Source organism: Phallusia mammillata, chromosome 3, assembly GCF_965637545.1.
Source record: "Phallusia mammillata chromosome 3, kaPhaMamm4.hap1.1, whole genome shotgun sequence".
NCBI lineage: Eukaryota > Metazoa > Chordata > Ascidiacea > Phlebobranchia > Ascidiidae > Phallusia > Phallusia mammillata.
The window spans coordinates 14545684-14560866 of NC_137254.1; the positions used below are offsets into that span (position 1 = coordinate 14545684).

At 41.9% G+C, this 15183-nt stretch overlaps 2 protein-coding genes across 2 annotated transcripts; both read left to right on the forward strand.

Moving 5' to 3' along the window:
• The first annotated feature begins 10070 nt into the window (after positions 1-10070).
• LOC145219623 (uncharacterized) lies at positions 10071-10778 on the forward strand. Its single transcript, XM_080086960.1, has one exon. It carries the CDS (start codon positions 10071-10073, stop codon positions 10776-10778), a length of 708 nt encoding a protein of 235 aa, XP_079943086.1.
• Positions 10779-13468: 2690 nt separating this feature from the next.
• Positions 13469-14062, forward strand: LOC145219625 (uncharacterized). The gene has a single exon (XM_080086961.1). The coding sequence runs from the start codon at positions 13469-13471 to the stop codon at positions 14060-14062; it is 594 nt and encodes a 197-aa protein (XP_079943087.1).
• The last annotated feature ends 1121 nt before the right edge of the window (positions 14063-15183 follow it).

Sequence of the window (15183 nt, forward strand, 5' to 3'; positions counted from 1 at the left end):
TAGTTTCCCAATTTTCTTCCAGAAATTTACAGAAATAAAATTTCCGCTTGTTGCTGTGTCAATCTCTAACAGACAAGCTTTAGCGTTTATGCTGACGGTTACCTCGAGTTTCGGACTGAAATCTGCTTCTGGCTTCATCGAAAGTAGTGAATTCACATGTTGAACAGGCGAAACAGGCGCCTGTTTCTTTCTGCAAACAATTTCCAAATGGCCTATACGTTTACAGAATTTGCAAGTGGCTCTTTTATAACGGCAGTCGGGTGCCAGGTGATCAGGTTTTCCACATCGGTAACAAGATGTATTTTTCCTAAACTTGTCAATTGTAGGTGTGGACGTACTAAAACCTTTCTTTGCATCCCGTACCTTGTGTACCGATCCGCGAGTTCCATGCACAGTTTTTCCTTTGCAACCTTTGCAGCGTCTTCGGTTTGCATTGCAACTTCAATAGCACGTATAAATGTCAACTCATCGGCGTTGATTTTGAAGATTGCCTTTAGCACTGCTTCGTTACCTATAGAGCAAATGAACCTTGTACGCAACGCTTCGTCCAGCGGGTCTTTAATTGAAGGAAAATCGCACGTGCCTGCGTCGTGACGAATGCGTGCAGCTAACTCTTGCACTGTTATCCCGGGCTTGCGTTGCATGTTGCTCCAAAACTTAAAGCGTTCCCAAATAACAAACCTTTTCGGATCGAACTGTTCCTTCATGAAACCTTCAATTTCTTTGATTGAAAGATCGTTCACAGTCTTGGCTGGAGAGCTTTGCCCAGCCAGATTGGATAGAAGCTTGTACGTCACAGGGGTTTGATTGGTAAGAAAAACTTGAGCCATCCTTGTTTCTGGTACAGCATGTGCCTGTATAAACGTTGTAAACCTCGACCAGTAGTCGTCCCATAGCTCCGATGTTGAGTCGAATGAGGCAAAGCTTGGCGTAGCAACGGAAGGTGCAGCGTTTTGACTGGAACCGGCTTTCTCAACTAGGGCGAGAATTAGCTTCATTTGTTCATCATGGCGTCTTTGCTGCTCTTGTAGTTGTTCTTGCATCAGCTTTGCAATTTTCTCCATCGTTGAAAAGAACTATCTTCGATACCAAACTGCGTATAACTCGTTCAGTTGGTAGATCCCATCCTCGTCGCCAATTAACTCTGTTGTATTTCTTTGTATTGTTCGCTCGAAGAGTAAAATAGAATGAATAACGAATAAATGAAACAAGCATTTATAGCTTGGATAATTGGCAATTTACATAGCACACACGAATAGTAATCACCACAGGCAAAATAATAACGAAGTTACTACCTTAAGGACAGTACATAAAGCGGAACCACAACATAAACATTGTACACAATAATATCATTGCCGCTACACTGGGAAATAAACCGAATCGGGATTTCACACCAGAAACATCACCCTCACAGAGTGTGAGGTCTCCTCGAAAACTACGTTGTAGTTTGAAGTGGTACTAAACAAATAAAGGACCAGCAAGGAATTATAAATTTGAAACACCGTACTCGGTCCATGTTAATATTTGTTGGTTCCAGGAGGTTTCTCTGCCGCGAGTGGTGAGACAGCTCACGTTTGGTGGAGCAGTAAAAGTGGCACCAATCACAACAGGACGAACTACATCGACAAAAGTGAACAGCACCCTTCATGACATCGCCAAACACGACCGCACTTACCACGGGCGTAGGAACACTCCGCGATTTCATGAGACCTCAGGACGTGGAGTTGCGCATCCCCACCCGCACTGCAGTTAACACCACAGGACGAACAGTGGAGCACACCTTACCCACTGTACTCAATACCCGGTCTCCTGTCCGAAAATAGATGTCAGATTCTCGTCGTCCGATAAACAAAGGTCATTCCGTTTTTTTCGTAAGGTTTTGGGAATCCAGTATAAAACTTGGGGCGCACGAGGAACTGGCCCATACGCCTTGCATCCCATATCTTTTGATACACGCCTCTCTTTTGTGGAGGGGCTATGGGAAATGTTCTTAGCCCGTTAGTTTCACCACAATCCGATTGTCGGCCATAGTTTCTCCTGACGTTTACCCGTCCTTCATTGAAATACTTTACTTTGACAGTGCACTGAGGTGAAAGCACATAGTGTCAGGTACAGTCTGCTTCTCTCGGCCTGCAGCAGTTTTAAGTTGGCGGTGTTAAAAGCGAACAGTGATGCGCGCGCTGATTCTCCGTAGTATCCCAACTTTCCAAAGATTAGGTTGCGAGGGGATATCTTATATCTGCAAAATATCCTGAAGTGACTTTTAGTAAAGCAACAGTCGCTAAAACAACAGCTAAAATCCAGCAATACATTTCAGCTTGTAAAACCATCCGAAATTCGAATCGTTTATAGGTTGTGATGATTCAAGGCGTGGTCATGGCTGTCATTGTAAAAACGGACGTTTCAGATGATGCAAGTGCTCAAAGCGCTGAACACAAACCACTTGATCATCATTTGTTATCAAAAAAAGATAAGAGCTAGAAAATCGAATGTCCTGCACTATAACTACAAGACGATGATACCCAAGGAAATCTGAACAACACAGGAATAAAAATACTGGTGTTTGGGTCAACGTTTCGGCTCCATCCTACATTCCGTAAGCCAGTTGTTCTCAAAGTATGGGTCGCGACCCAAACGTGGGTCGCGCAGGGTCAAAAAATGGGTCGCGCTATGGTGGTTCAAATCTACCCAAACGAATTTACCTAATGTAGTAGTAGTAAAGTCCACTCACTCGACCACGTTGTACAGTAAAATGAACTAATCATTGCAAAATACTGACAATAGCCTTCCAATTGTACTGTTACGCACATGACGATTGTTACGTCACAGCACAGGGAATAAAAGTTAATCATGCGAAACTGAACGTGGAGATGTAACAGTTACCGTTTAAGAATGAGTAAGTATTCGTACAAGGAACCTTTTTTAGATTTGGGATTCACTTCTATGGTGCTGCAAAGCCACAATATGTGTTGTGTTATGTGGTATTGTTGAATCGAACTCGTTAAACCTGCAGCCATTTTGACATGGGCAGACCCAGTGCGGCCACGACGTGGCCTCGAAATTATTACATTTTTTAATATTTGAGGCTTGGGTCGTGAGATGTTCACAATGCTCAGATTTGGGTCGCGGTCAAAAAAGTTTGAGAACCACTGCCGTGAGCAATTGCAATAAAACAGGGGTTCTCCCCCAATGTCTTCTGTAACCTTGGGACAAGACGCACCACGATTTACAGCATTTGACGAGGCAGCAAAGAAACAATTACAGCAATGCTTTCATAATCCTTATTCAACCGATGGTTTTAACTTGCTAGGTGTTGCTTGCAGAGAAATGTTTTGTGAGTCAAAAAAGCATCAGCTTTAGTTTGAGGTTTACGAAGTCGACTTTCTGTTGCGTTAAGATTGTGTAAAAAACATTTTATTTGTCTTGGTTGTTCTGGTATATTCATCAAACGTGTAAGTTCTTCCCAATTTTGTTCCATATAGTCCAAGAATGTTTTCTATAATCGTTTCATGAAATTCGCTTTTAGCAGACCCATGAAGTCACCATTCAACAGCGATTTAGTACGTGCTTGAAAAAGAGCACACTTTCGATTCATGGTTGTTCTTGACTGGAAGCAGTTTGTGATATCACAATAAGTTGATCCTGTTGTCGTATTTGTAGCTAATCCCGCACAAGAAGAAACCAATCTTCAGAAGATTACATCACGTGATGTTCAAACTACTTTGAAACGACAATTCTCGACTATTTCCGGCATGAAATTGTGAAGATTCTGTACCACTGTCCTTGTTCATGCAAAACTGTTCCGCAAACCCTGCATTTGGTAACAAGCCTGTTTAGCTGTTCAAAACAGTGGTAGCCGTGGATTGGGGCCGGGTTTAAAATCCATACCTGACTCTACGAGTAATTGCAACTATGTCGCATAGGGCACGATTCGCAGCCTAACGATTCCACCACTCTGATGTAACGCCTACAGAGGGTGGCTGATAACCACCTTAGGGTCTTTCATCCCTCTGCCGCTTAAAACAGCACAAATAAATTTACCTTACTTACTTACAGCTGTAAAATTAAAACCAATTGAAGCGAATTTGAAAGATAGTTCTTGTTTGGCTTTTTTGCATTTGCATGCCCAGATTGCTGTTGCTTTCATTAATTGAATTGGGATCGAAGGGTATCTATCATTCTTTTAGCAAGCGTTCGTCAAGGAAATTGGAGATACTTTTAGAAAACGTTAATGTAACAACATTACTAAAAGACTGAAATTTCATTGTTAGCTTTTGGGTTTTGATGGGGACATATTTGTTGCCTCTGAATTAGAATGTGTGTAGCTTGACCGACCCGTTCACAGAAAAAAAGCTTAAATTATGTGCAGTTTTTCAGCATATCAAACCAACTCTTGGTTCTATTATGTTTAACAAAATAGGATAGATAATTCATTTTACCTTCATCTTTGGCAATTCTCCTTGCCTTGTAAAACAGTTTGTGTTTCCAGGCCACCGAGCAAAGCACAGACCATTCACCTTTAGTTCTTCAAAGTGTTTTATTTTCTTTCGGCGTTTTCGTTTTGTTGTTGTGATGGTTCTGAAATTAACCATATTCTTTTAAAAAAAAAAAACATTCAACTATACAGAGGTAGCCACTGTAGCATATCTTTAAACTACTCGCGACAGTACTTGCGATGTCGATTTAGTGTCTCGCAATAAATGGACGTAAAACAAAGCGTGCCTACAAATGGTGATCCATAAGCTATTGAGTTGTTTTTGCTGGATTTGTAAGCTAGCTCTATAAATCAACTCAGTCATGACAGAAAGCAATGTGACAGCGGTTGATGTACAAATTCTACCCTTTTGGCCGCAAGACCCAGAGTTATGGTTTTGCAAGTGGAAGCACAATTCACCGTCAGAGGTGTAACTCAGTCACCGACAAAGTTTAATCATATTGCTTCTGCTGTCACTCCTGGGATTGCCACGGTGGCTAGAGACATTAGTAAGCGTCTATCTAGTGAAGAACCAACCAAAGCAGGGGTCTGCTACCTATGTTACTGTGGGGCCGAATACAATTGCCAAAATTAGATCGCGGGCCGCACCTGGGTAACACAAGGTGATTTTTCTTTGTTGCTTGCCAAATATGACTAACTACAAGTAAATTTCATAATGCAAGGAAATGTGTTGCGCCGTGTAACCGCAAGGGAAACGTGGAGACAAGCCACCAATGGTCAGACATATTTGTTTGATTCTGCTGCCGCAGTAAGTGTTATTCCTGAAATCGGATAGATCGCACTACTTGCCAACGAAACCTAAAGCTTGTGGCAGCAAACGGAAGTACTGCAACATTTGGCACCAGATTCCTTTTAAACAGAATTAAAACATCGAAACAAATTAAACACGATACGTAAGAAATCATACAAGTATCAATTGTAAAAATCAGTGAGCAGATTATTAAACTCAGTTACATTTTATGCATATGTCGTAATTAAACATGGATTAGTTGCAGGAAAGCTAGTCCAGCAGCAATTACCATATCATCATGTAATTTTGAATGAATGCGAACTACCGCTTCAGGCATTTTTAGTCCTATCCGGTTTCTACGTTTTGATTTAATGGCAGTAACCAAACAAAAAACACGTTCAACAACTGCATTGGGTGTCGACATGCAATTTAGGATGTATGTTTTGTCCATCCATGTATGCCCTATCCATTTTACCCATGTGAGAAGTGTAGTCACAGACCACCACTGGCTTTTGGATTTGCTTTTGCCTGCCCTTTCTATATCGCGAGTGACGAAGCTCAGTGCAGCATTGTGGTAGGTGCTGAGCATTAGGATCAGTCTCTTATCCTGCCATCCAAGTGCCATCATGTTTCCTGGCTGGTCTTTCAGTTTCATTTTATCCACTTCTACTGGCAGCCCTATCCTGTTCTTCTGAATAGTGCCAGTTATATGAATGTCTCGTTTTTGCAGTTGTGTGGCCAAAATTATGCTGGTATAAAATCTGTCCGTGTACAAATGGTATTCACTGCCGCCTGACTTTTGAAGTACTTCGTAAACGAGATGCAGTACTATCCTTGTTGTGAAGGGTAAGTCGGGATGTGGCAAACTCTCCGTTGTGGTTTTCCCAAAGTAAGATACAAATGTAGCCAGTTTGACTGTCTGCAAGGACATGAATCCGAGTACTCCATTTTGTAGGCTTTTGTGGGTTAGGCCGTGAACGAAATGCTGCCCTTGAACGTAACAGTAGTAACTATTGAAAAAAAAAAACATTCTTTCTCCTAGGACAATGTTCGGAAGACATCTGTTTTAAATTTGTTTCAGAAAACTGAAGACTTTGCTCTGACGAGTAGGTGGACCGGCCGTTGGCCGTGGTAATTCATGGTGAATCATGCAATGAATTTGAAGGAAACGGCGTCTTAAAAAGACATTCAATAAAGCTGCTGAATAGTCTGTCACTGATCTCGTTTCATTCAGACCCACTTTCAAAACAACCCCAAGACAAACTTTGAATTCAGGCAGTGTTATATCCTGCCATTTGTACCAAATTGATTTATTGGTGATTGTTTTGCCTCGAACCTGAAGTTTAGCATGAAAATTTGTTGCTGTTATTATTTCATTTAAGAGTTCATTAGAAACGAAATTTTGGATACACTCCAGTTTAGTTTGTTGTATACTTTGTAAGCTTTAACCATTTGGCAGTAAAAGTATATTTTAGCAAAACCAGTTGACTGCCCTGCCTTACCGAACCCTGTGCATCAGCGGCAGCGATATCACTTTAATCGTCATCATTACTACATTTATCTGCAGAATGTCTTCTATCACTCTACCATCAGAGATGTCAAAATACTTGACTCATCAGAAAAGTTACTTTCATCGTATTCTTTGGTCCAAAAAGTTCAAAGTCATGTCAAGAACAGAAGGGCTGTATCATATGTTCGTTTATTCAATGTGCTAAAGAACAAGACTCGTTGCTTACCCATGTTTGGTGAAAACCGAGAGTGCGCCCTTACATTTTAAAATTGAGCTAGTGGAGTTGAAGAACAATAAACAGCTCGTAAAAATTGAAGATAAGGAAAATCTGCTTGAAATATGGAATAGCGCATTTGCACACCCCAAGTTTCAAGATTTAGCTAAAAAACTCCTTGGGAGCGCTTACGTGTGTCAAGCAGCATTCTCAAAGGTAAAGTATCATGTAAGCAACCAGCAATTGGAGTCGGAGTTGCGAATAACGATGGCAAGTTATATTCCTGTTTTTGCCAGTTTATGTCAGATCACACAAGAGCAACCAACATTCGAAAAAGCTTTTGCCCATAAAGCTATTTATGTTTGTGGGCGCAAAAGCTATTTATGTTTGTGGGCGCAAAAGCTGTTTATGTTTGTGGGCGCAACTATGTCTCTTTTGGTTTTCGTCGAATTGTGTTTAACTTGTTCAAAGTCACAAAATATTATTTCAATGATGTAACTAACTTGTAATTACACCAGGAACCAATATATAAAATGCTTCTCTGGTTTGGGCATGTTGCTGTTGTCTTAATAACTGGATAAACAAAAATGGCAAACATTTTTGGTATCGGTTTGATTACTAGTTGTTCTGTGTAATACTGTCAGTCAGCCTTAATATATTATAAATAAAACAACTATCCGACCATAAACTCGCCTAATATTAAATCATACTGCTGGCACCATACCCAATAAAAAATAATACTGACCATTCAAACTTCAACAAACAAGCGCTGACACTTTCATTTCTAAGCCAATCCGTAATTTGCTGTATTGTTGCAGCCTGATTATTCTACAAAAATACAAACTAGCTTACCTAGATATTTGCAGTATGTTTTTTATGTGTTTAAATGTTATGTCTGTTAAGTGAAGTTCCTAATCCCCTCAATCAAAATTAATGTGTATGGTTTTGATCTGACTACTTTTAATTTTATACTATTTTGGATTATACGCTATGTGCACTCCGGCTTATTATACAACACGGTTAAATCGCCCCAAATCACATCAAACAAGCCTTCGATTTAACTTACAGAGCACATTGAAACCCAATTTTGTTTTTTTGACATGGTAGTTTCATCCTGCATCAACATAACTTTCAAGGTACTGCAATTCCGTTTGAAGCATTGTTGGGTCTGTGGTCAAACGACGTGCCTGATCTTTAAGTACTTTAAGAACAGCTGTCTTCTGGTCCGAACTGATACGCACGTAGTGATGCGGTCAATTTTTACCCATCCTCTAGTTACGAGTAGGTCCTCGTGAAAAGAACGTTATATTACAACCGTGAACACACAACAACTCCAGTAATCGTGCCTCAGTTATTTCCAATGCCAGATCAATTAGTACCTTGGTAAACAATAGGGTTAGTTCGGATATCAATAATTTTTCATATCCGGATAACGGATATTTGTATTTTTGCTATCCGGTTAACCGTATAACAAACGGTAGCTGCGTGACAAACCACCTTTCTAAATTTGCTTCATAAGTCTATTACAAAGTTATCTTATAATGAAAAGTTTATTTTGAAATGTTTGCGATGTCCTGCACAAAACAATTTTACACGTTACTGTTGCAGTGCGTTTCTAATAAAGCACAACGCATCGATTGTAGAGTCGTTTAGACGGGAACGGAGTTTTGTAGCAAAGAGTCCACATGCACTAAATGCCCTTTCAGCTTCCACAGAGGTGGGCTCAATAGTAAGAAGGGCTTCATATAAAGCTTGGAGATTAGCTGGCCTTTTTCATGAAGCTTCAAAAACTTCACATTCTTTTTGGACTGTTAATCTGTTGATATTTACGATATTTGAAGGCCGAGTTGCAGGGAGACATGCTGACCTGATTGCTCTATCAAGTTCTTCTTTTAGAGACCTCGCCGATGTTTCCTCACGCACAGTAGTAGAAGCCATTGATTCCAACTGGTCGCCATCAACAATTTCTGCGACAGTTTCCGTTGCTCCAACTCCAAGCAACCTTTGCATCAGGGTTGCCGCAAGAGTGATCACGTTTGTTCTGTTTCCGTATTCGCTAAACGTGTCGAGTTTGCTCTCCACGAGGTAATTGGAATCGAACAAGTATTCAATCAAATGAACCAGACCTGTGTTTCTTCTTTCTTTGATTCTTACTTTAATGCAGGACTTTAGAGATTTTGAGTATGCAGAGTAGGAATTAGCGGGAGTTTTAAGTACAAAGTCGTGAATCTGCTCGGCTGTCAGTAATGTAGCGTCCCTCCTGCAAAGTCCAACCACCGCGTACTTGACAGGTTCAAGAACAACTACCAAATCGCATAGAATAGTAATTTCCAGATCCGAAATAATAACTGAAGATCCCATCTCGACAAGAGCCATTCTGACACATTTTTCAACCTTTACAAACCTTTTAATCATTTCTAAAAGACTGTTTCATCTGGTCTTCGAATCTAGGATTAACTTCATCTCGGTTGCGCTTGAATATGCTTTTGCAGGATTTCGTTCTTTAATGGACTTCTACGGAACATCGTAACCACTTTTCTAACCTTCCCTACCACTTCAGCAACAAACCGCTGAAGATTTAAACCATTTTCCTGGGCCTCCACAAGATCAATCTCATCTGAAAGAAGATTCCGAATCCGATCTATTGCGATTGTGTTCTCCTTCGTCTGCTGTATCACACAAATTATGTTTTGCATATAAAAAATCAACTATTGCTAGATGATAACCATGCGCAAAACATAACTGTTGTGGAACGCAACCGCGCTATTCCCGAGCACGCGGCTCGAGGCATTCTTGTGTTATTTTAATTGCTATGCGTTGTGTGTGTGTACGCGCTTGATTTGTGCCTACTGCAGGAATGTGATTGGTGCGTTTGCAATTACTTCGTGAGCCTATAAAAAGCTGTTCACTTACTACGTTACTATTCTATTTTACTGATTTCGAATGAATACAACCTAAGTTACAACAAGCAAACTGTTCTTATTTGGGCTCTGTAAGAAGCAAGGCGCAAACGTGATTGAAAACACAACAGAGTTTTTGGCGACGAGGATGGGATACGTCAACTGAGCGACTTGTTTCAACTGAGCGACTTGAAGAGCAACTACGACAGCATAAAGAGCAAATGAATCTTATCCTGTCTGTGTTGGAAAAGTCTTCTGGTCCCGCCGTTGCCAATTCTAATGTTGCTGCACCTAGCTTTAACCCCTTTGATTCTACGACAGAATTGTGGGACGACTACTGGTCTCGCTTCTCAACATTTGTGAAGGCTCATGCAATATCCGAAAAGAGGGTTGCCCAAGTGTTTTTGACGAACCAAACCACTACAACTTACAAGCTGCTGTCCAATTTAGCAGGACAAAGTTCGCCAGCGAAAGACGTCAACGATCTAACAATGAATGAAATTGAAGGCTTCTTGAAAGATCAATTTGATCCCAAGCGTTTTATTATTCGCGAAAGGTTCCGGTTTTGGAGCAACATGCAGCGAAAGCCAGGTGAAACGGTGCAGGAATTAGCCGCCCGGATTCGTCACGATGCTGCTACATGCGATTCCACCTCTATCAAAGATCCGTTGGATGAAGCTTTACGAACCAGGTTTATCTGTTCAATATCCAATGAAGCGGTGTTGAAGGCCATGTTTAATTTCAAGTCAGATGAACTTACTTTCTCTCGTGCGATTGAGGTTGCCATGCAGACGCGGCGCAAGTTGCCAAGGAAACCGTCTATGGGACAAGCGGTTCTGTGCGTAAGTTGCGCGGATCCAAGAAGCAGTCTACAAAATCCGCATCGAATGAGAAGCCCAAAGAAGCTGCCCGATGTTATCGCTGTGTGAAAACTGGTCATTTTGCGCCGGTTTGCCGTCACAAGAATGCGATGTGTCGATATTGCAATCGCATAGGTCATACTGAAGATGCTTGTCGTAAGAAGAAGTCCGATGTGGTCAATTCGATGACGAATGTTCATTTTCTAAAGTCAATTTCCACTCATTCTCCACTACACAAGTTGAAGGTTGTGGTGTCACTTTTTGGCAATTTTTGCGAGTTTGAGCTAGATACAGCAACCAGTGGAAATTTCTTGTCTGTCCACGATTGGAAGAGAATCGGGTCGCCTAAGCTTCGGGCTCCTGATCGACGTTTTAATTCTGCGACAAACCACCCAGTGCCTTTGTTGGGTATGTTTACGACGCCAACTACGTATGGTGGTCGAGTCTTTGATCAAGATTTCTTTGTCACGAAAGTTCCGCGCTTAAATTTGCTTGGTCGCAATGCCATTTGTTCTTTGGAGATTTCGGTTGACGACATACTGCATCATTCATCTTCCAAAGATTGCGTAAATTCCGTTGTTACGTCAGACGACCAACGCTATCTGCCTTTACAAGATGCTTGCCGAGGTCTTTGCAACGAGTTTAAAGACATTTTCAAACCTGAACTTGGTTGCTTGAAAGGTTTAGAGCTTGAAGTGAAGTTTCAAGCGGAGGCTAAACCGGTTTTCTTTAAGCACCGTTCGGTGCCATTTGCGCTACAAGAAGATGTTGCCCGTGAATATGATGCAGGAATTGCCCGAGGAATCTGGACTCCAGTGAAGTTCAATGACTGGGGTACACCGGTGGTTCCCGTTCGAAAAGCACCGTTATCAACTCACGATAGACCACGACTAAGACTTTGCGGGGATTATTCAGCCACGGTAAATCCCCAATTGGCACTCCATCGACATCCACTACATCTTCCAGATACTTTGATGCAGAAGCTTCGAGGAGGATATGGTTTCACGAAAATCGATCTTGCTGATGCGTACAACCAAATACGTCTAGGTCCCGAAAGCCGGAAAAGGTTGGCTTTGAGCACTCACTGAGGTGTCTTGCTGCAAAATGTATTACCGTTTGGCATCACCTCGGCTCCCGGATACTTTCAACAGATTATGGACGAACTGACGCAAGATCTCCCAGGAGTGGCTGTATATCTCGATGATTTACTTGTCAGCGGTTCATCGGCAAAAGATCACTTAAACAATCTTCGTCGATTGCTGCAACGTTTAAGTAAGAAGGGGCTTCGCTGTCGTTTCGAGAAATGCAAGTTTGCACAACCCACAGTTGAATACTTGGGTCATTTACTTCATAAAGACGGCATCAGGAAAGCTTCTAAACTCGATGCTGTGCTCAATATGCCTGCACCGAAAGACGTATCGGCGCTACGTTCGTTCCTTGGGTCGGTTCAATTTTATAGCAAATTTTTGCCACCAAGTTTTTCTTCCATTGCTGAACCTCTGTATCGTCTGACTCGAGACGAAGTTCTTTGGAGTTGGAATAACGAAGAATCAAAAGCTTTCCGTCAATTGAAGACATTGCTGTCTACTGACAATGTCTTAACTCTCTTCCTATTGGGATATCTTGTGATGCGTCCAATGTTGGCATTGGTGCCGTACTTTTTCATCGCTATTCGGACGGAAGCGAGAGGCCAATTGCCAATGTCTCAAAATTCTCCTCAAGTCAGCGCAACTACAGCCAAATCCAAAAAGAGGCTCTTTCAATTATCTTTGCACTGAAGAAGTTTTACCAGTATCTTTTTGGTCGTGAATTCATTCTTGTTACCGACCACAAGCCATTGTTGGCACATTTTGGTTCTACCAAGTCAACACCTCCACTTGCGGCAAATCGGTTAGCACGATGGGCGCTTTTCCTTGGTCAGTTTAAATACAAAATCGAGTACAGGAAGACCGCCAGTCACCAGAACGCCGATGCACTCAGCCGTTTACCACAAGGGGAAGATGCCTATTTTGACAAAGAGGAAACTACAGATGATGTCGACACTGTTTGCACCATCACTACGCTAAGTCGTCAAGTCCAGCCCACAGACCCCAACACCATGAAGGAATCCGGAAAAGATGATGTTCTTTCCCGAGTCATGCGTTTTGTCCAACACGGTTGGCCAACAACTCTTTCCTCGAATGATCTAGCTGCAAAGTTTCGCAGGTCTGCTGATTTGTTGACAGTTTCTCATGGTTGTCTGTTCTATGGAACTCGATTGGTTATTCCACAAAAGCTACGACAACATGTGCTACAACTGCTACACCAAGGTCACTTTGGCATTCAAACGATGAAGCAGTTGGCTAGGTCTACAGTGTACTGGCCGAACGTTGATGACGATATTCTGAATCTTTGCCGAAAATGTTCCATATGCGGAGAACAGCAAAACCTTCCTACTAAATCTTCTGTCCATCCATGGATGATTCCTGTGTTCATATCGACCATGCTGTAAACTTCTTGGGAAGCAATTGGTTGCTCATGATCGACGCTTATTCTAAGTACCCGTGCATTCATGCTACTTCATTGATGACTTCCAAGGCGACCATGAACTTGCTCGAAGAAGACTTCGCACATTTTGGTTATCCACACACTATTGTCTCGGCTAAGGCGCAGGCTTTCGTTTCTGCCGGCAGAGGGGTATTGTTCATCTAACGGGTGCGCCTTATCACCCGTCCACAAATGGCGCCGCCGAACGACTAGTTCAAACGTTCAAAAAGGCAATGAAGAAGTCAGAGAAACCCCCGAAAGAAGCTTTACAGGACTTTCTTCTTCAGTACCGAAGAACCCCAAATTCTAGCGGTTTCTCCCCGAGCGAGTTGCTCAACGCTCGACAAATTCGATCGCTCATTGACACGATGGTACCATCACCTACACATGTCTTGCAACGCCAGCAACAAAATGCCGTGTCGAAGAACAACAAACCAGTGCGTATTAGTTTCCGAAATGGTGATCCATGTTACGCGCAATATTTTGGATCTAGACACGATGGTTCGAAAAGATGGGTTCCTGCCACTATTGTTAAATGCTGTGGGAGTAGAACATTTAACGTGAGAGTATTTCCTCGCGGTCCAATCTGGAGACGTCACCTTGACCAACTTCTCCCCAGATACCCTAATGAAGACGATGACCCGGGTGAGCCTGAACTCTCATTTCCGTCAGAGCATATTCCGCTGGTCCCGTCCACTGATATACCAGCATCATCCTCATCTACTCCTCCCGAATCCCCGAGGTTTGGTCCTGACAATCCCCGTCGCTCGAAGAGACAACGCCTACAGCCGAGGAGGTTCGGCTACGATGTTCAGGGTGAACAATAATTTAAAAGGGGAGGTGTTGTGGAACGCAACCGCGCTATTCCCGAGCACGCGGCTCGAGGCATTCTTGTGTTATTTTAATTGCTATGCGTTGTGTGTGTGTACGCGCTTGATTTGTGCCTACTGCAGGAATGTGATTGGTGCGTTTGCAATTACTTCGTGAGCCTATAAAAGGCTGTTCACTTACTACGTTACTATTCTATTTTACTGATTTCGAATGAATACAACCTAAGTTACAACAAGCAAACTGTTCTTATTTGGACTCTGTAAGAAGCAAGACGCAAACGTGATTGAAAACACAACAATAACTGATGCATGCAAGGAATCATTCTTCCAAAACTCTTCATTACACTAACTCCATCTGTCGTAGCTGCAACAATATCTTTCATTTTTAGACCAAACTCATCTAATCTTTCCATTACCAATTCTTGCACTTTTTAAGCTGGCAAGCGGCCTTTTATTCTTGCCATTCCCAACATAATGTGGCCAGAATCGTAGTGCAAGTTTTAAGTTCATGTATCTTCTGCTTCTTGTGCTTGTGTACTCATCAAGTGTAAGAGAAGGCAATTTTCCCGTCAGTTTTTCCATTTCAATCGGCTTACGTTTTTCGCTTTTAAGTATTTGGTAAATTCTCACCACAAGATTTCTGACACTTTGTGCTGTCTGTGGCAGTTTGTATCCTCTTGCAAAAAATGCCTGCCTCATTTGCTTACTGGTAGCAATTGTGGTCAATCATACTGTTTCCGTTAAAGAATTCAGTTGTGTTTTAATCTTTTTTGCATCTACTTTAATCTTATGTTTTAACTGCAAGTGATTCCTCATAGCTCCTGTCGATCCACCTTTACAGGAAACAGTATTTTCACATGTTTTGCACTTAGCCCTCTCGCCATTCCCTGATCTAAGAAAATAGCTCCATATAGGGTTTTCGCTTTTCAAACGCTTGAATTCCATTTTAATTTCCTCCTTGACTCAATCACTTGCACCGAATACACTGTCTGGTTCACATCTTACAATACATGAATCTCCAGTGATAACTTCAATTGATTCGTTGATTTTACGATTTTTATAACAGCAAACAGACTTTTGCTTTGCAAAAATGATTAAAAACGGATAAAATGCTTGGG

What these genes read in the sequence shown, in the direction of transcription:
- LOC145219625 (XM_080086961.1), top strand. Translation starts at nt 13,469, where the DNA reads ATGAAGAAGTCAGAGAAACCCCCGAAAGAAGCTTTACAGGACTTTCTT.
- LOC145219623 (XM_080086960.1), top strand. Translation starts at nt 10,071, where the DNA reads ATGAATCTTATCCTGTCTGTGTTGGAAAAGTCTTCTGGTCCCGCCGTT.